Source organism: Haplochromis burtoni, unplaced genomic scaffold (genome assembly GCF_018398535.1).
Source record: "Haplochromis burtoni strain Fernald_Lab_line unplaced genomic scaffold, NCSU_Asbu1 Contig_516, whole genome shotgun sequence".
Classification (NCBI taxonomy): Eukaryota; Metazoa; Chordata; class Actinopteri; order Cichliformes; family Cichlidae; genus Haplochromis; species Haplochromis burtoni.
In genome coordinates this window covers 109,536-130,582 of record NW_024582877.1, presented here as the reverse complement: position 1 = coordinate 130,582, position 21,047 = coordinate 109,536, and the positions used below count along the sequence as shown (strand labels likewise).

General features: G+C 40.4%; 1 protein-coding gene across 13 annotated transcripts in view; it reads left to right on the top strand.

The window, feature by feature from the left end:
• The window catches only part of etv1 (ETS variant transcription factor 1), a 25,236-nt gene extending 7,821 nt beyond the window's left edge, over window positions 1-17,415 (top strand). For 4 of the 13 annotated variants that reach the window (XM_014329170.2, XM_014329169.2, XM_005947160.3 and 1 more), the window contains 8 exons: window positions 3,878-4,007; window positions 4,827-5,015; window positions 5,926-6,173; window positions 8,877-8,948; window positions 9,049-9,117; window positions 9,211-9,380; window positions 10,863-10,964; window positions 13,088-17,413. In XM_014329170.2, the coding sequence (XP_014184656.1) occupies window positions 3,878-4,007; window positions 4,827-5,015; window positions 5,926-6,173; window positions 8,877-8,948; window positions 9,049-9,117; window positions 9,211-9,380; window positions 10,863-10,964; window positions 13,088-13,309 (1,202 nt within the window). In that variant the 3' untranslated portion in view covers window positions 13,310-17,413. Of the gene's footprint in view, window positions 1-3,877; window positions 4,008-4,826; window positions 5,016-5,925; window positions 6,174-8,876; window positions 8,949-9,048; window positions 9,118-9,210; window positions 9,381-10,862; window positions 10,965-13,087 lie in introns of all 13 variants that reach the window. The other 9 variants (XM_005947165.3, XM_042214090.1, XM_042214092.1 and 6 more) reach the window with 6 other exon arrangements.
• The last annotated feature ends 3,632 nt before the right edge of the window (window positions 17,416-21,047 follow it).

The window sequence follows — 21,047 nt, the reverse complement described above, 5'->3', positions numbered from 1 at the left end:
TTTTACTTTTTATAATTGTTCAGAACACTACAACACTAAAGACAACTGCTGTGTTAAAGGCAAAACATTTAAACTATGGGTGTGACTTAGCCTTGCCTAAAACCCAACATGGACTAGTGTGGTGTACAGTAGATAACCAGAGGTCACCAAGACTGTCCTGATGCCCTTCAGAGGTAGCCAGGGTGGGTGGCCATAGTGGCAGGAGACTGCTGACCATCTGAATTGTCCTGTTGGCAAACCTGCAGCAGGCTGGAGAGGCACTAACAGATGGCAGGAGGGTGAGGGCACCGTGGTTGGGCGCATGAGCAGGCATCCCAGCCGGCAGCTCTCCCATATGGGTTTTCACCAAGCCGAGAGATGGAGAGGCAAACGGTGAGACAGGGAGAAAGAAAGGTGAAGGTGAGGAGAGATAAAGCTGGAAGTTAACCCTAAAGAAAAGGCAGTGAGAAGATAGGGGCCGTTATGAAAATGGCAATATTAAATACTTTTAATGTCACCGAATCTAGTGAGAAATCCAAAGCTAACAGACAACTGATTCCACACAAATCAGTTACAGCAGCTTTTTCGTCTGTGAGCTCCATTGTTGCTCCAAAAACACTGAAGTGACTCACACTGTTGCACTGGGTAACATCTCCCTTTGTTACGATCAACGTGGGCACTCTCTGTTTTGTGTAAATCCCACATACTACCTCCTTGCTCCAAAAATACTCAGTACTGCCCATGTATGTGTTGTATATGTGTATTAATCTGAAAAAGACTGAGTCTGAAAAAGTGTTTGAGCCAAATTTGTAAAGGTTACAGTGCTTAGCCCTTTAAATAATTTTCATCCTATCCTCAATAGCGTGGTGAAAATAGAAAAACAATACATTATTTACTCAGATTTAAAAAACTAAAAATTGAATTTTACATTAAAATAATTCACAACAGATATTAATATGACAGTTGTGAATTATTAATGAACTTATCAAATTTGATTTAAATCAAACGTAAAACAAGCTAACAGTTAGCACAGTTAGCATTAGCCAAGATGTCCTATTTAGTTTGCTATCGATGTAAGCTAACTGCTACAATTAACAAGAAACATCTTATTTTATTGAGATGAATGTTTTCAAAGAAAATAAATGTTACCCCTAAATTTTTGTTCCTGTACTGCTGAAATAAAATTGGCAACAATAGTGAAATAGCTGTGATTTTATATTCCTAACAGAATAATAATAAAAAATCTGAAAAGAATAGGAAAGACATTTATTTTGAAGGCTTAAATATTGCAGCACATAAGCTGGTGTGTTCTGCATTTTCATGGCCAGACTCATCTTTCCTCATGAGAAGCTGTTGCAGCTTCTCTCAATGTCAACTTTGCACTCTGCGTCTATGCGACACAGAACCAGCATGTGAGCGGCCTCGAAGCGAAAGTGTCCTCAGGCTGAAGGAGGAGAGGAGAAATTTCTTTGTCTCAAACTCCAACACAGATGCTTACCATTAGCATAACTTAGCAGGGAATGGAGGAGTAGAGGAGGTGTAAAATGAGGCCACACGTTACCAGCAGATCTGAGCCTCCATCATTTAACAGCAAAGGCGAGCACCTACAGTAGGTGAAAATGGAATGGAAGGTTTTTCGCTGTTGCCAAAAGACCTGTATTTTTTTATGAATGGACTAGAGAAATATCTGCCAAACGTAGGCTCCCGTTCTGCCAAAACGCACAATTTGTACCTTCAAAGTTGACAACAGCCGGAGCCAACAGTTATCTGATAGTGTACTGAAAGGACTGGCAAACAAACGGCTGCTAAAATAAAAATATTCGAATTAAGTGTTGTTGGAAAATGCAAAAAAAGGTTTTTTTTATTTGCATGTACCACGATGTTTAAAGGAAAGATTTCTGTTTAATCTGTACTGCAAAGGCTAAAGCAAATTGCCCAATGTTTAAGTCAGTGGTACAACGAAGAAAAGAACATTTGCATTCAAAATAGACCCAGTAATTGTTCTAACTGCCTCTTCTTTAAAACTGCCTACCATCTTAGTTAATCAATATGTAGATAATGAGAGCAATCAAGCAGTGATGGGCATGACATTCTGGACTAAAAGGGAAGTCTCTGTTTTAGTCAGAGGCAATGCCCTCGCTATTGATTTGTGTACCTTGGCACCCCGCTGACAAAATCTATTGTGACATTTCCATTTCTAATTTAATGCCCTCTGCTGCAGCACACATGAAGCCATTGTTTAGAGCTGATGTGGCGCTTACGTTTAACGGCAGCATTTTTATAGACGTTGTTTTAATGTCAATATATTGTTAAATAAAGAAAGGAATTATGGTTCAGCTTCAGGTGAGCTGTAAACAAGAAGCCGGTGGAGTCGGCTCTTAAACTAAACAAATTCATGTGTGTTTAATGTAAACTGTAATTAGCCTGACACTGATTGTGATCTTGACAGCCAAAGCTGAGGTATTGTTTTGAGTCCATAATCTCTTAACAAGGCTCTGCGATGCCAGCGTCAACAAAGGTCTCCCCTCAGGAAATGTCTCTTTGACCTCCGATCGATGACCCAGAAAAGGTCAGGCCCCCAGCGAGGGCTGCAAACAACCCCTGAGCTTTGTCATGCCGGGCCCGTGTGGCCCATCACCCAGGGGGCTCGACTGTGCGTCAGATGGGGTGTTGGCAGATCGACCCCTGCTCGTACAGCAGCTGTCTGTCAGCCGTGAGAAAACTCCTCAAAACATCCTTCTCTCTCAACTCCTTGTAGCCTCAGAGACCTTCTTGTATTTAAAAGAAAAACAGTCCTTAGCCACATATTTAAGTTTCTCTAGTACTCAAATATCTAAATGTTTGCACTTGAGTTGGACCAAGAGTTGATGGACTTTCTCCATTCATAATTCCTGGTTATAAAAGGAGAGGGCCATCTCTCAGTCTAAAACATCAATCAAAAATGATCGTCTTCAACCGCGGCTGGTCCTCTGTTGTGTTTGATAGAGCGCTGTGGGATAGCTTCGCTGTTGCTCTGTGAGCCGTCGCGGTGAGACGGCGATTGGCGAGGCAACCTGAGCCTGACTTCATTCTGACTGACTGGCTTTTTCTTCAGAAGCACAGTCAATTGGATTAGTGTTGATCATGACTCTAGATGATGGGATGTTAATCAGGACTGATCAGGCACTTAACAGCCTCTCAGATGCACCGGGCTCACTGTGGGGCCATAGGTAGAGATCGCAGGCCCCCATTCAGATCAATGAGACTTGTTGTTGTCGTCTGGAACTTATTGACAGCCAGCTGAAAGCAGATAAAGCATTTATCGGAGCTCACCGCACACCCTGTTTCATGATTGTCATATTTCACTACCAGAGTCCCCGTCAGGAAAGGCTGAATAAATGGGATTTGAAGTGAGTTGTTTGTGTAAGTGATGGCCTCAGATGTCATATCCTTTGGCAGATGGATGCTTAGAAAAGCAAGTGTTTTTAATATATCCATCACGAGTTCTCTTAATTAGTGATGGCTTGGTACATTCATGCCTGCTTGTATCTGCACTGTAACATGACTTTTTCCATTGTGGGTAGAGCTGCTGTGTGCAGTTCTGAAATTTAATTGTATTTTAAGTTTTGAAATTGAATCTGCTGTACTTAAATAAAACAAGCAGTATTTTTTTTCCAGACTGTGATCATCTCATTTAATTTTTGTGAATGATCTGTCAGATGTAAATGAAGACAGCGGTTTTAGTTTTCATTCATTTATTTTTTCCGTCCTGTGATTGTACGAATTCTGTCTCAGGTACTTACAAGCCAACCCAGAAACAGTCTGCTGCTAAATGAACAAAAAAATAGTCACAACCTTAAAAAATGTTACAGTTTGACAGAGTGTAAATGTTAATTGTTCTTCCTCCTTCCCATCGTAGTGGCGTTCCACGGACTGCAGCTGAAGATCAAGAGGGAGCTGCACAGCCCGTGTTCAGAGCTGAGCTCCAACTGTAGCCAGGAGCGGCCCTTCAAACTCCAGTATGGAGAGAAGTGCCCGTACAGCATCAGGTGGGCTCCCCCCCACCGACACTTAAAACATCTTTTACAAATTATTTAAATGCTTTTGTACATGATACCTTTTTTCAGATTTGTAAAGAAAACACAGAAAATAACATTTGGTTCCACATTCCTCACTTTAACAGAGGAATAAATGCAGGTGTGAAGGTTTATTGTAGGACAGTGATGACTAAATACTCACTTTAGCTTATCGTCAGTTTACTCTTGGTGAAGAATCTTTATGCTTTCTATACATTTGACACTTTTTTGGCTTTTTCATTCTGCATTGTAATTTTTATTTAACTGGAAATGACTTGCTAATCATTCCAAACTGCAAATCAAAGGACATCGAGATATGTACAGCTTTGGGTGGTGACTCTGAAGACATTAACGAGATATTTCCAATCAGAGGTATTTATGTGAGATTATGGCAGTCATGTTAGTTTTAATTGTCTGTTATAACTGAACTGAATCAGAGGGTTTCTGGAACCGCTGATTATGGAGTGGTTTAAAATGCCATTGATTCTAACTGCAGTCTGACATAAATGCCCTGAGGTAGTTTGTGATGCATTTCTTCACTTTGTGACATCTGCTCAGAGTCTTTACATCCAAATCTTGCACAAGGCTTTATAATTTATACAGTAAATCAAATTGGTTTAGAAAACAGTGAAAGGATAGTTGAGTGGGTAGGGCATTTGTTCCAAACTACCCTAAATACAGACATCTTAAGACGAAGCTATCAGTTAAATAATCCTTAATTAAAAAGAGTTTAAATCGTGTAACGTACACTGGCAGTAACACAGGCATCTTTGACTCTTGCTATTACCCCAGTGCCTATGAGCAGAAGCAGCCCACAGGAATGAAGCCCTCCAGCCCAGTGACACCCCCCTGTAGCACCCCTGTGTCCCCACTTCATCATGGCTCACCCACGACGGCCCCAACACCCAAACCAGACAGGACCTACACCCACATACCGCCCTCGCAGCCTCTCCCTGATAACGCCTACACTATGGACCACAGGTACTGCAGCCTGCAGCCTCTTACATTTACATCACATTTACATCTGGTGATCTTAGCTGGCAGTTGTACCAAGGATAGATTACAATAAGGTCACAGCAGCAGATGCACATCTGAGTTTCTGTTTTTCATTGAGTGAATCCTCAGTGGGCGGGGCCTGCAAACGACAACTTTCCCAACCATCGAATGCCATGTGGTCATCACTTGACTTTAGTGCTTTGAAATAGAGCTCATTCAATAAATCAATAGCAGAATGGAAAAAACAAAACAACAAACAGACCTACTAAGTTAATTATTTCAAGCAAAAGATTTTTTTTAGGTGTGAATTTTCCAGTTTAGGAGTAAAAATGTCAGATTTCTCTTATAATGTAATATAATGGATTTAAATGACACTTCCCTTGTGAATCTCAAATTCTTAAAGGAGAATAGAGTTAGCTAACATTAACATCCCTTTGCACAGTAACACAGTTGGCGGATGTGCACTTTATATAGAAAATACTTTGTACATGAAACTTTTCAAAACAAGTTTTGTGGATTTTTAGAGTAATCAGGACACAAGAGGCATTTTACTTCTGAGTTACTCCCATGAGCACCACAAGCCAAGTGCCATAGGATAAACATGTATATTTGATTTTGGTTTGAGATTCTTTGATTCAATTTTCAGACAAATATTCCAAACCTTTCCTTTATTTTTTGCTTTTTTTGGTCACCTGTAGGCATAAACATAGGGGAAACAAAAAGGCAAGCACTTGAAAACATCATTACGGATTTCAGAATTTTCACTTCTATTATTGATTCATTGATTAGTAAAACAAAATGTACATGTTCTTGATTTATCTCCTTTTTGTCTCATCAAGTCGTTCACAATCAGGAGTCAGTGTCATGAATCCACTGAATTTGTCGTCTGTCTCAGATTTCGACGTCAGCTCTCAGAGCCTTGCCACTCGTTTCCCTCCCCGCCGACAATGGCTCGGGACGGCCGGCCCATCTACCACAGGCAGATGTCGGAGCCCAACATCCCTTTCCCTCCTCAAGGCTTCAAACAGGAGTACCCCGACCCCCTCTTCGAACACCCGGCCATGATGGGGGCCCCTATTCCCCACACATACCCAGCCGGCATGATGATCAAGCAGGAGCCGAGGGACTTCACCTATGACTCAGGTGAGCGATTTGAAAAGATTTCTCTTGTTTGTGCTCCTTCAAACTCCTCTGGTAAGTGAAAGAGCAGAGAAGTGATAGCTGCCAGAGCATTATCATTTCAGGAATGAGAGAAGACATGGCGGGAGGGGGCGGTTTTATTGAGTTTGCCCATTATTAGGGCAGGGGATCTGGTTGGGCTGGGTGTCTGTGCTGTTCGCCATTTCCTGTGGTGCTCTAATAGAAAAAAAGGAGGGGGCTGAGCCTGGTCACAATCCAGAATCTGCCCTCCCACGCTTGTCCGCTCCCTTCGGTTAGAGAGTAAAGGGACCTAATCATCAGCCAGAGGCTCTGTGGAGCCTCTGTGGAGCCTGAGGCTACCTCAGGACATGAATGAACATTCGCCGGACTGCCGGGTTCATTCAGAAGGCGACAGAGTGGACCCAGGAGAGGAAGAGCTGGAGGAGAGTGTGTGTGACCAGTCAGGGGGAAAAAGCAACCTCCAAACACCAAAACATGTGGTGCCTCATTCACATCTCTTTAAGTTACACCTGGTTTTCCTAACAGCAGCTCTGCAGTTTTTGTCATTGAAGAGTCAGGCAGCTGTGATTTTTGGTGTTTTCTCGCTTTTCCAGTGGCAACGTTACTTTGCAATAGATGTGTTTACCGAGTTTCACAACTATGTGGCTTCTAAATGCCAATTAGCACAACTGAAAAATGTATCAAAAAGAGAAAAAAAAAAAATAGAAAAGAAAAGAAAAACAAGGTTCAGTCCAAAATAACCCTGTTTTTTCACAGTTTCTTGGGTTTCTTCTGGCCTATTTGCAGCAATGTTATTTGCATCAACCATTATTCTCTTGTTTTATTCGGGTTTTTTGTTCGCAAATTTGGCCAAATACAGGCAAAAATTACAGAGCCCAAAATGACACTGGCAGCTTGATTTTCTCTTTAGTAATAACAGTCAATTCTTACATTTCACCGGGTGAAGCAAGGTGTTTTTTCATAGATAAATGAAAATGGCTTTAACAATTAGAAGAATTGTTATTGATACAAGTAAACTGTCTACAAAGAATTGTGTGCAATCATAAAGCAAAAGTGGTGAAATATATTCGATCAACTGTTAAAATACCAAAAGGTCTTCCTTGTGTTGTGTTCCTTGTGTTGTGCTCCTTCTTGGACCAAGATGTCCAAGAAGGAGCATCAGAGTGAATTTATTAGCAGCCACAGTGGGGCATGTTGACTGGAGCTGGACTGTTGAGAAGGATGGGAGGGGATCTGGTAATTTCATTAGCAGCAATTTCCTCTACAAGTCCATTACTTTGATGAAGCTCAGAGAAATGTTTATGGGTCTAAATGAAGGGCTTCAGTCTGTTTATTGAACATTCACTTTGCAGCCCATTTGGCTGTTTTTTTGATCGCAGCATCTCATCTGTGTTGTGGGAGGTTTGGACATATACAGTAAATGGAAGAGTCGATTGGACAATGTAGTAAAGCCAACCGGTAAATGAAGGAAGAGAATTATGTAGTGGGGCATTTCTATCTTAACCATTTAAACCTACGATTTAAAAAACTGCTTATGTCTATATAAAATTACATTTTTGGTTTAAGAATTATTCAAACCACAAGTCTTTATTTGATCTCTTGTTATAGCCATGATATTGATAAACCACGAGTGAGAACTTTTAAAGGTGCAGTTCACTCAAAAATCTATTTTAGTTGGTTGGTAGATCTTATAAGGAAAAGAGGTGCTTTGAAATCAACAAGGTGGGTGCGATTTAGGAAAAGGCAGATATTTCTAGAGCTGATATCTTTAAACCTGGCAAATTTGCATTAAAACGATCTAAACTTGGAAAAAAACAGAACCAGAGGAAGTGTGTTGGGGGGGTGAATTGTTCCTTTTTGACCCCAGAAAAGTGACCGTCTGCATTTTGCAGTTTATTTTAACATCAGCTGAAATGTTGCTCAAACATCAGGACTCGATGTTAAATATGTATAAAGTAGAGAATCAGCGAGTATTTATCACCACTGAAGAACTGAGCTGATCTGTCTCCTCAGGCCAGTGTGGGCGTGGCCTGATGAACAGCGAAAAGCATCATAAACAACATCAAAAAGTGTTTGTTCACGTTTTGAATGTATTGGTAGTATATCTTGACTGTTTTACAAAAGCATGTGTTCATTTCAAACAAGTGAAGAACTCGTGAAGAAAAATAAAAGAACATGTGAAACAAAGCAAACAGCTTTGGCAGAAAACTGTATACTCACACTGGATGCAGTCAGTCATAATAAGAAGCTGATTGAGAAGATACACGTCAACCGTTTTAGCTAAACGTGCTGCAGCTGCACAGCGAAAACGTCAAAGAAACTAACACCTGCAGGTCCGTTTAGTTTTGATCTCAGAACGTGTGTAAAATAATCATCATGAGCCCTCGTATTATGAAAAAACTTACATCGTGTCAGCTCCTGTTTTCACACGAGCGCTGTGTTTTATTCAGTTGTAAATCTTCCTCTGAGTGGAGATGCTCGGGGCTCGTATCGGCAGTGTGATATAGTGAGCTCGCCCGTGGCTGGAAGCCATCGCAGCGCTGATGCTGAAGGGCATTTTCTTTAATCAGAGCCAGTGGTGCATTGAGTGAACAGGCTTTGACTGCTCTCAGATAACTGAGATAGTGTTCTTAATGCTGCCTTCGGGCCCTTTAACACCCACTCTCATTCTTGCCTGGGTTTCAGCAGAAGTGCCTAGCTGCCATTCTGTCTACTTACGGCAAGACGGCTATCTGGCTCACACTAACAGGACTGAAGGTACCAACGATGTTACGTGTGGATGTTGTGGTGGTGCACGTATGGGTTTTTGCTTCGTGTGATATCAAACTATCTTTTGTTTTCCGATCTTGTTTTCCAGGTTGTATGTTTGACAAAGTGGCGAGGCACTTCTACGACGATACCTGCGTGGTGCCTGAAAAGGTGGAAGGTGAGTCCTGCAGTGACTCTTAAAATGAAAAGTATGCCACGTACCAACGATTCTGCCCATCATACAATAACCATTTTGCCCTGTTTTCTGTAGGCGACATCAAACAGGAGTCGGGCTTGTACCGTGAGGGCCCGTCGTACCAGCGCAGAGGCTCGCTGCAGCTCTGGCAGTTCCTGGTGGCTTTACTGGATGACCCGTCCAACTCCCACTTCATTGCCTGGACCGGCCGTGGCATGGAGTTTAAACTCATTGAGCCAGAAGAGGTAAGAGACACGCAAAGGCACTGTCACAAAAAATCGTATTTTTCTATATTGTAATCCTGAATTGTACTCCTTTAAAAAAATCTGTTTTTATTTTTCATGGCTTTTATACTTAAGCTTTTTGGACAGTCTTAGGTAAATGTTGCATTGTATTTCACTACATATATTGTTCAATAAAATCTTTAAGAGGTTTACCTACTTTCAGCTACTCAGAAGTAAATATTTGCTGCTTTGGACCGTTTTATGTAATTACAACTTAAATATATTGGGGTCGTAGACTTTTGGTTAAAAAAAATGAAGTGATTAAGCAGTGAAAGAAGGTAAGAAGGTAAGGTAAATCACTGCAAAACCAAATGAGGTCAGAGGTCAACGTGTGAATCAGTAATATTTTCTGCTCTCAAAATGCAGTAGACTTCTTTAAGAAATTGTTCTTACTGATCAGAAGACAAAGAGAGGAATCATTCTAACTGACAGGGAGCAAAAACTTCTTACATTTAAAAATATATATATTATTGCTTTTCTTTAACACACAGGTTGGGGTAAGGGTTTGGAGTTAGGATTGGGATCATCACAGACGATGACTTGGACCTCAGAGGGTTATATATTCTACAGTCCACACTAAAGCCAACCAAGTGACCCTGATGACCTGCTCCTGTTAAATATTTCACAGGACATATTCCTAAAAATATAACCCATGTTGGCGGTTGGGCCTTTTGAAATGGAAACAGAGGCAGGGTTTGTGTATGGCCACATCACACACAGTGGGGCTCAGTCACTGCTGGAGGATGAAGGAGGATGCAGGGTGCAGGCAGGGGGTGAAAGTGTAGAATGGAGGAGATAGATGAGTACCGGGCAGTGGTCCACGCAGCCCGATGGTGTCTAGAAGCACGAGCCAGCTGCACCTAACAGGGGGCCCCATTCATGCCATCAGGTGACCAAACGCATTTGCTTTGAGGCGCCGCAGACAAACGTTAGGTAGCGGTTTCTGCATTTGCAGCATGTCAGCGGTTGCGGGGACAAGAAAAAATGTGAAAAAGAAAAAACAGAAAAAACACAGTTGCATTGATCGGGGAAGGTATTATAGGAGATAAACTGTGAGAAACAAACAAAAATGAAAGTAAAAAGCAGAGTTTAAAAAAAGCGAGCAGCTAAGAGAATGCCGTAGGGCTGTGGGTTTGGACCGTGAGGCCGGGTGGCGGGTGGTCTGGTAGACAGGTGCTGTAACATCTGCTGCCTCCTCCGCTGGGTGTGTGACAAGCTCCTAATGAACACATCCCTGGTCAGGTCTGCACAAGCTGGACGCGCTCTAATTACTGTTATTAGGAAAATATGGATCGCTAAGTTTGTTTAACATTTTAGCTGCTGCAGCGTTCCTGTCTGGAAATCAGGGCAACCGTGCTCGTTTGTGTTAGATAAGTTTGCTTTCTGATAATGCTCTGTTTACTGACTGTCTTTATTGTCTTCATGTTTGTGTGTGTGATAAAGGTGGCACGTCGGTGGGGGATACAGAAGAACCGGCCAGCGATGAATTACGACAAACTCAGCAGATCATTGCGCTACTACTACGAGAAGGGAATCATGCAGAAGGTAAAAAATAAATAAATACAAAAGTTGTATCAACCAGTTATAGTTCATCTGTTACACTGAAAGGGATCCAAAACTGTTCACCTTTTTTCTAAAAGATTTTTTTGATGTAAACATAGTATGAAAAGAACTAATTTGGTTGCTATACCTGGCCTGTGTTAAAGGTGCTCCCATTCCCCCAGGTGCCTTATATAAGGAAAAAGAGTGTCTCAAAAATGGTGAAACAGCTAAAAAAGTTCATTTACACTTTATAGCTGAGAAATTGTAATTGTAAAGCTTTTTTCTGTATTGTGTGCAAAAATCAGTTTTTGCCAGGCTTGCGGCTCGTGTCCGCTTTACTCTTAAAGTGAAACACAAATATGTATGTTAATTTATCAAGTTATTCTTTGAATTAATCTTCATTATAGTGCATGTAGTATTTATGTAGTATATGTAGTAATGCCAAAAACAGATGTTTATAAACAGCAAACAAATGAGTAATAAATACATATATTTCTTCTTCTTTGCAAGCTACATATTCATTATATAAGGGAAAGTAATCAGTTACATCATCACCATCAAACATCACTGTTTGATGAACCAGCTACGTCAAAGTGTCCCTGCAGTAAAACAATTGTTCAGCAAAATATTTACAAAAACAATAGATGTGCAAATAATGACCATTCTTTTTGAGATCAGCTACCACGCATGTATAATTTGTATGGATTTGAGTGTTATACAAATAATTTCCATAAGCTGTATAGATGTTGATTAACTTGGTACTGGACTAAGTTTCTTTCAGATCAATTAGTGCATTTAGAGTTAGGACCTACACTGCATATGCTGTGATCATTGTCATAAGATTATTTATGCAAAAATACTTCAGATCAAGAGTAATGATTTTTTTTTTAACAGAATACTGGATAAACACACTTTTCTGTCAGGTTTTTTGTTTCCTGAGGTATTAGTTTGACAGTTAGAAGCATCTCCAGAAAGCATTCATTAATAGGCCGGTCAGAAGAGGTTGAGCACTTTTAGGTGGAATTATACTTTGCTGGTTGGAGGTCAAGAACTGCTGGCCAAGTTTAAATAAAATAAGGAAGAAACAGCAAAGAAAACATAAATCTGCTCCTGAGATCACTTTTACCTCTGAGAAGCGATGAACAGTTTATAGCTCCTTTATTTTCTACCAAATCCACGTGTGACATAACACGTTTAAAAAAGCAATCAGTGTCTCAAAGATAATTTTCGAAAACTTAGTAAAACCACTCTATATAATTTATTCTGGTGTTTTAAAATAACTCTTTTAATGGATAAGCTGTTTTCGCTTAGGTTGGGGATAGTTCATTTGTTTGAAGTGGGTTTGTATAAAACACTGATCCACAAAAAAAAACAAAAAAAAAAAACAATACATGGTGGTTAGGATGCCCCAAAGCAACAAAGGGTACCAGCACAGAAGCTAAAGCCACGTGCTGCTGTGCTCTAGATCAGGAGCACGAAGCATTTTAGTCACCTAAAAGTAGTTTTTGTGCACTTTTTAAAATATTTGACTATTTAACGATTGGAGAATTGTCAAGTCATTGTATCCACATCAAAGCCAGCAGATACTATTTACGAGTTACTGGACTATTGTTGTCTCGTTTGGTTGGTTGGTATGTGTTAATGTGTGATGCTAGTGTTTTAATGGCTTAATTTAGATCAGATTCGATGTGTGAAAACGCAAAAGTCACACAGCATTAGAACGGCCATTTTTTATTTTTATTGTGAGTGGGGGCGGGGCTCCATGAGTCAGAGAGTATAATGAGAGAGCAGAGATGCAAATACTGCAAATTTTAATGAAGCTTTTTGTAAGCAAACATCAAATGATATGGATACAAATGCTATTAACTAATCCTGTATCTTGTTTGAAAACACTTAAAGCTCAAAGCACCTCTTCTTTAGTGCAGTGTGGAGGCCAAAGCAGAATTGTTGATGACATTTGGAGATCAGCTTTAAAAGTTTAAAAAATGGTTTTTTTTGTTTTTTTTTTAAAGATATTTAATCTTTTTTTTCCATCTGGTGGATTAAAGTGAAAGATTACACTCAGTCACTGTAGAATATGCTGTGGAAAAATGGTTTAAAAACAAGACCTCTCCGTCTTTCTCCAGGTGGCCGGCGAGAGATATGTCTACAAGTTCGTGTGTGACCCCGAGGCCTTGTTCTCCATGGCGTTTCCTGACAATCAGCGGCCGGTGCTGAAAACTGACATGGAGCGGCAGATCAACGAGGAGGACACGGTGCCGCTGTCGCACTTTGACGAAAACATGGCATACGTACAGGAGGGACCCTACTGCCAGCCGCACCCCTACAGCGAGGGCTACGTTTATTAACGTCAGCCCTACAAAACCCACACCTCCACCCTACCCTCCTCCCACCTGCCTCCATCCGTACACATGAGACTGTCGTGTCCTCTAACTCGCAGCCGCTCGGGGAATTAGACTGAACACACACATGCAGCGGCGCTTCCCTTCCCCTCTGTCTCAAACACGTACACGTCCTTTTGCTCTTGTCTTTCTGACCGCACAGCAAGATGGAGAGTGCACTTTATGGACCGGAATGGCACGATGTTAGCCTGCCGGGGGCTAGCTATGTGATTGGCTTTTTACTCATTTATGTTTGTACATTAATGTGGGAATCATTCTGTTTGTTTGGTTGTTTTTTGAAGTCCTTATGATTTTGAGCATGTGCCGCCCTAACGAGACTGGACTAATTTACGGTCACTTTGATCTCCTGCTAAAGAAACCGTCTCATCTACACTCACAAAAGATGGCCATTTGTTTGACTGTCTTTCTTTTTGTCTTCATCCTGTACTGGAAACGTGTTAACGATACTTTTATGGTGAAGTGACATGATTATAGACTTGAAAAAGTAATGTGATTATAAAAGAGACATTTAGCTATCAGTGAGAACTGCCTCGCCACCGGTCTGAACACCGCACCTCTGTCCGTCAATGCCCGTCGTCCAATCAGACTGTAGATTTCATCATGTAGGTGTTGTAATGACATAAACTCCACTGGATCCTCAGCAGCTCAACAACCTTGTGGGTCAGTAAAGATGAGACTTTCACTTACAAGGACGCACTCCGGGAAAAAAAAATGTCTGGATGACAAAAAAAATACTTTCTCTGCGTCACACGTGAATGGCCTGTGTTTAGGATCGAAGACAAAGCTACAGGCTGCTGTAAAATAAGTCATTCACTGTAAACAGCAGTGTAATGCGTCAGAGCAGGAGTCACTCATTCGTCCTTCAGGTGTTCAGTTTTTCAATGGATAACAGGTGAAAAGTGTATGTACAGTCAAAGTGGTTACAGCAGCCAGTCAGTTCATATTCAGGATAATGTTTGCATCCCCAGCTAAAAAACAAAAAACATCTGATTTCATTGGCACAGACAATAAAAAGGAAAAAAAAGATATAAAATCGAATTTCTCCCTTGAATTGTTTTCGGTTTTGTTCCAGGTGAACGAGAGGTGTATATTTTGCTTAAAAACTGTTGCTTTGCCATTAATAGGTTGCTTTTTGGTTAAAAAAAAAAAAAAAACAACGTAAAAGAAATATTTAGAGTTTTATAATGTGATGAATAAAAATCATGGTATATTAAATTGTTCCATTGTATAATCAGGTAAATGCACATTTTGTTGCTGCTTCAAATTGTAAGTGTATTTTCTAGTCTCGAGAAAATGACAACAGGGGGAAAAAAGAAAAAAAAAAACAGTGCAGCAGCTATGGCCTGCTATTCTGGATTTCTCTTTATTTTTTGTCTCTTTTTTTTTCCCGTCAATTTCAGCATTAAAAAAATTACTCTGAATTTTGTTCTCAAGATTCACGTGTGTGGGATGGGATTGGCAATAGGAAAAATTCTGTAATAAAATAGTTCTGAAAAACAAAGTGATGAGCACTTCTCAAATGTTTTAATTGATCATAATATAAAGAAAAGTTTAAGAGCTTCAGTGCTTCTTCTCTTGGCAGTTTTATGTATTCCTTACATATGATAAATCTTTTTTTTTTCAATCAAGCTGAATATTTATCATGTCTGTCCCGACAAGGTCATAAATTTACAAAGTGGAAGTGGGAAAAGAAAACACCATAGCAGGTGTGTGTGTGTATGTGTGTGTAGACTAGCAGATTATAGACTCTTGTCAATTTCCAAGTTGGAAAGAAAACTCCCAATCACAAAGCATTTAACCAAAGTGACACCTGAGGAAAAATCAATGGCTAATTTAAGACCTCGCTTTTTCATGTAGGTGAATTGTTTCTGTCCTTTTGTGTCTGGTGCTGGCAGTAATGAAAAAAAAACAGCAACAAAAAAAGCAGCAACACTCCCTTAAAGTTATCATTTCCTTTTGTAAGGTGTCACTATTGCTAAAAATCAATGACTAATTTAAGGAAGCATTGTTTAATTGGTTCCACTGATTTGAAAAATGAAAACGGATGTGTAAGTAATGAAAAAACACCACTTGCCTTAATTTGTCAGAGCAGGTTACAAGCCGAGCCTATTACAGTCCCCACGCTTAGGTTTTTCTTTTTTATTGATTGTCTGTAGGGAAGGGAATTGCCCTTAACTTTAAACACCTGATTGCTTCCCCGAGGATATTTAACAACATCTAATCCGACATATACAAAAGTAAAAACAGCAGTGCGGCTTTTAATATGATGAATGGCGCTTCTATTTTGGGTTTTCCTCTTAAAATGGCACTAAACTGGAGTAAAGAGTGCTTGTTCAGTATTGAAAAAGTAGGTCAATGAGGTGAAGACGGGGCTACCTTTTTAGATAATTAGTTATATCCTGTGTATTTACTGTCTGAGCACTATAATCAAATGTAAATATTTTTATCAAAAATATTTCAGCACCACACTTCTGTTCTTAAGAAGAAAATGCACATAAGAAAATATAATCCAACATTTAATTTAAGCAGATTATTAGAACATGTAGACATTATCATTGGTGGTGGAGGAAAGAAATTAAGTGCATTTATTCAAGTATAATTCTTTGTACTTTGTATTTGTACTTTTTTTTAGCTCTTTACCTTCTACATGTATTTACAGTCCTATCTATATTTAAAGATAACAGATTCCAAGTTGTTTATGCCTTATAGATGTAAAACACTATATGCTATACAGTGGTTTACAGTAACATATAAAACCCAGCAGTTTATGTGCAGGCCTGCTACTTTAACAGCAGGACTTTAACTGAGTGCATTTCACTAATTCAAAGATGGGTTTAAAGTATCTTGACATTATGGTACTCTTTCACTTAAAGGATTTCCAAGAGGTAAGATTCCTTCTGTAAAGTGGCAGACTACATAGGCAGACTATCCCTGAGCAGCTCTGTGCAAGGAGAACCAGTTTTTGCTTCAGAGGCTGTATGTGGTTTGACTGTTCAAATGAACTTCACGGTTACAGACCGAACACAAATGACTGTGGTTTATTCAAAGTCCCATCATTGAAATCCAATGCAAACACTTTGGTGCTTTAAATATGTGGTGAGTTTTCCATGTGAGCGGTGAGCTGCTGGTGGGACAACAGCACTGCAGCATTTTCCACCTGTATGTCGTGAATAGTGTGAAGGTCACTTGCAGGATTAGTTGTCTTACACCTTTTAAAGGCATTCTGTCGCTGAGGCTGAAAATCGCCATGCAAATCCTGTTATCTGGCCCCAACTCAGGGAATCAGGGCCTCAGCTATCAACATATTTACCATTTATGGACATATGCTTTACATCCTGTGCCACAAGCCAAATCCTCCCCTCCTCTGCTGCACTACCGGCTAATATTCTGTGTATCTGAACTGTGAATTGTGGTCCTCCCCCACTGTAACAAACAGATGGCCGCTCGATCTTGAGTCATCACAAACCCATTACCAGAGTGACTTGTCCTCAGCCAGGCTGCCTTGATTCGTGCCCGATGGCTCTCGCCAGTGTTTGCTCAGGCTCTTAAGTCATCCTCAGGCTTCACAGCGCACTGTGTTTGCTCAGGTTAAATGGCTTGTGCTGCCCCTGGAGTCTCCTGATTGGCTGTGACACTGCAGTGTTTGACAAGTGAAATGACACCGAGTGGCCCCCGTCGCAGCAAATGTGTTTGGCTGTTTGAAACAAGTTGGCTTTTAATACAGCGTGTTTACACACCAAAAAGCCCTAAGTGTGTTTCTATCTGTGTTGCCAGGGTCTATCAGTGGCCAGACCAGTGAGCATAAATCATTCAGAGGTAATTCAGAGGAACAACAGAGGCTCTAAGAGGAAAAAGCAGGGAAATTATAAAGCCTCTATAATGGAGGCCCCTATTACAGCTGCTGGTCCAGTTTAAGACGGCCTTATAAATGGTTTTATTATCTAGGAGGCTCTATTTTGGCTACATCTGTTCAGAATCACCATTTCTGAGTATAATTCTGAGCAGTAATCAAAAAGTTTTTGAAACACCTTCATTTTCTTCAGAGGTCGTGATTCCTAAATTCAAAGTACAGTCAACTCTTTACACTTGCATTTCTTTTTTTTTTAATCAATTAGAGAGCACTCTGCAGTGTGCTGCAGGACACAAACACACACACACACAAACCTGGGTCATAATTTCTTTCAGTCACCGGGGCCGGCGTGCGGATCAAAGGTCTCAGAGAAGCTGCTGACTGCTGAAACAAGCGTGGTTGTTGTCTAATTTAACAAGGATCCTGTGTTTTCGGGAGGTTTCAGGCAACACCACAGGTCCCTCACTCATTACGCTTTTTTCTCTCTTGTTGATCGTCTTCCTGCTTCGAAACAGATGAAACACAAAAGCTAACTCCCCACCCCTTCCACCCCCCAACACAAAGACTGTGACAGTAATAAATAGCCTGTGTGATCCAGGTTTAGAAAGCTGTGAAATTGGATATTGAGATGCTCTCCGGAGCTGCGGGTCGGGAGTAGTTTCAGACTAGACTGTGGGAATCGTCTAATCCGATCACCCGGAATGTAAGACGGGCTAATCGCCTAACAGGCCGGGCCTCTTGTGCCCACGGGGCATTGGTGGTGGGGAATTGATGCCTTTCTCTTTTTAAAATGGGATTTATCAACTCTTTAGTTTCACTGAGAATCATAGAAACACTTTTAAATCTTTTGTTTGCCAGAATGTTGGCATATTTCAGGAGTAATTAACTGTTACTGTGCAACGGAGTACATTCTGTTCATGTTTTACAGTAGCGAAAACACTCCAAAAAAGGATTTTTTTTTTACTTAGTCATTTTCTTGAGTCCATGAAAAGCTTTTCTTCCATTTAAAAAGCTCCTCATTAATTCCATTCAAGAAATGATAATGCTGTAAACAAAATAAGTGAAACTACTTTGGTATAACGAAACAGATCCTTAAACCTAAACTAAATACCATTCTGTCAGTTGTAAAAGTTAGCAAAAACTCACAGTAGACCATTATCAGTACCCATTGAATAGAACATACTGCTCTACAGTCAATGTGTTTGTGCAAAAAAAATCATTCCATCCAAGTGAAGTAGCCACATGTTATGTTCTCATTTCGGAGACTCTATGAAGACACCAGCGTTTGTGCAAACAGCTTTGATCAGAGTCTGATGAAACCTAATGAAAGCTGTTTGCTGTAATGTTGGTGTCTTAATAAACATGAGAACACAGCGTGTGGCTACTTCATCTCAATGAAAAACTGGATATTGGACACTCCTGTTTTTCACTGTCGATGTAATAAAGAGTTGTTTTTCTGACTAACCTGACAAAATGTTCATATTTGCTCATATCTTCAAATTATATTTGTTTCTATCACTTTCAGGATAGCATATGTGCATGCACCTTTCACAGTACTCTGTGCAAGAATATATATATATACATATACATATATATATATATATATATATATATATATATATATATATTCAGTGCACATGTGCACATGTGGTGTATCAAATGCTTTGTAACAGAAAAACTCGAGTTTTATTCCTGGAAACTTATTTTGTCATCAAAAGTTAAGCATATTTAGTGTATTTCATGACAGCCTGTTAGAGAGGCTAGTACTATCTCATTAGGGTATTGTGGTTTTAAGCCTCACAGAAAGACATCCCTCAAGACTTTTTTTTTTTCAGGTAGTATGCAAACATGTAAAATATCAGCTATCTGTGAGTTAGTTCTAAAAATATCAGCACTGGCAGCTTCCTCCAAAACCCTCGAATTGAGCCCTAACACCGTCTCTGCCTCTCTGGCCTAGCACGCCACCCGTCTCTTCACCTTCCACAATGTCGTTTGATCTCCGCGACGCTGTCAACGCCACAGATCAACCTCACGACAGACCTTGTAGCCACAGCCACCCAGCGAGGTGGCCAGCCATCTGTCACAGGGGCCTGGAGACCTTGGGCTGCAAAGGGTCCAACCCCCTCCCATGCACCCCACACCCCCTCCCAGGGCCCATTAGCTCTCCCTAATGCAGCCAGTGTAGGCCCTAACAGGCACAAAATGGACTGCTACTCATCCTCCTTAATTCCCAAATGAGTTCTCTTTAGCATATACATAATTCATTTCTTGAAGTCACTTACGGGCGTCTTTCACCCATTTAGCAAATACTCATGTCGGGTTTATCTTTTTTAGTTTAACAGTTTTCAGGTGCGTAAATCTGATCACAGCTGCTATAAAGAGAGATTAATCTTGGTGGGAAAAATAATCTGAGTGTGAAATACACAAGCAAAAGAGAGGTTGGATTTCAGAGTCATGCAATGAGATTTAAATAGCAAGCAAGGAGCCTGGAAAAGTATACTAATGTAGTCAGATGAAGATAGATAATACGGGGTAAATTTAGACCACCTCACATTCATAATACCTAATGCCCTTTAAATAGGCTTAAGAGGAGGACTAGAAATAGGCTGTGTTAATTAATTATTTTCACTAGATTCCTTCTTCTTCTTGCTTTCCTTTCCACGGGCGTGTTAATTCTTTCTTGGCGAATATGTGGCAGCCATGTCAAATCTACTAAATAATGCACTTGTTACGATACACCTTAATTTCTTGGATAGAGAGGAATTCATGAGGTATTCGCCAGTTAAATTGAATACAGAGAGTAATATTTTTTCTTAATATTAGTCTGGATTCCTGCTCAGGGTTAAGTGTGGAGACTAATGCGAGGAAAGCTGAGGAAAACTGTGTGCTTTGAGAAATGTTGGACAGTAAATAGCAAGTGCAGCAAAAAGGGAGGTTTGGGAGTAGATTTTGGGAGTCATCAAGCAGACAAGCAAAGGTGTTAAACATGATTATAAATACACTATGATAACTCTTTTTGCACTTGTCATTAAATATCAGATAACACTAAAAAAGCACCACAGCCTCGGTGTTAAATGAAAACATAGTAAAATGTATTCCAAGTGAAAATAAGCGAACAATTATAAGCACACAGCAGACTCTAAAAATAACAGGAAAATAAACCCCGCTGTGGTTAACTCATATTTGAGGCTCAGTCTCAAAACACATGTCATAAATAGGAGTGACAAAGATATCTCTGGCTATCATAAAAACTGCAAAACACACATGGGACAAGCGCACCATTGTCCTCATAAGCCACATGAGAAACATAGGCATAGTGTGATAGTACAAATGGCACGCTTCCAGGATCCCCTCCGCAAGCCACACGATGAAGAGCAGAGTAAATACATTACACTCGAGGACCTGTAGGCACAGACACAAAGGCTGCAGGAGCAGGCCGAGGCAGCAAGCTGACCAAACCGCTCATGTGAAAAGAGATTCTGCTCTGGACCCCCGTTGTCCTGTTTTGGCAACAGAGGGCAGGGGGACCAAGTGCTGAGCCAGGACAATATGTTTTTTCAAATGCCCCTCAGCCAATATTTATTTAGCTACAAGCTGGCATGTCTGAGGAGCCCGTGGCAGCCAAGACGGGCGTGCAACCGTGATTTTCAAGATGTTACAAACATCAGGCTTCAGTATGATTCTGACCTTGCTAATGTCCAATAAATTACAAATGAGTCATGTGTGATAACTGCTGCAATGCCACATTTGGTGCTGAATTATGGGATGGCAGTGAAGGCAAAAAAAACAAATAGACAATTTTGTTATTTACCAGGAAAACAGATGGAATAAAAT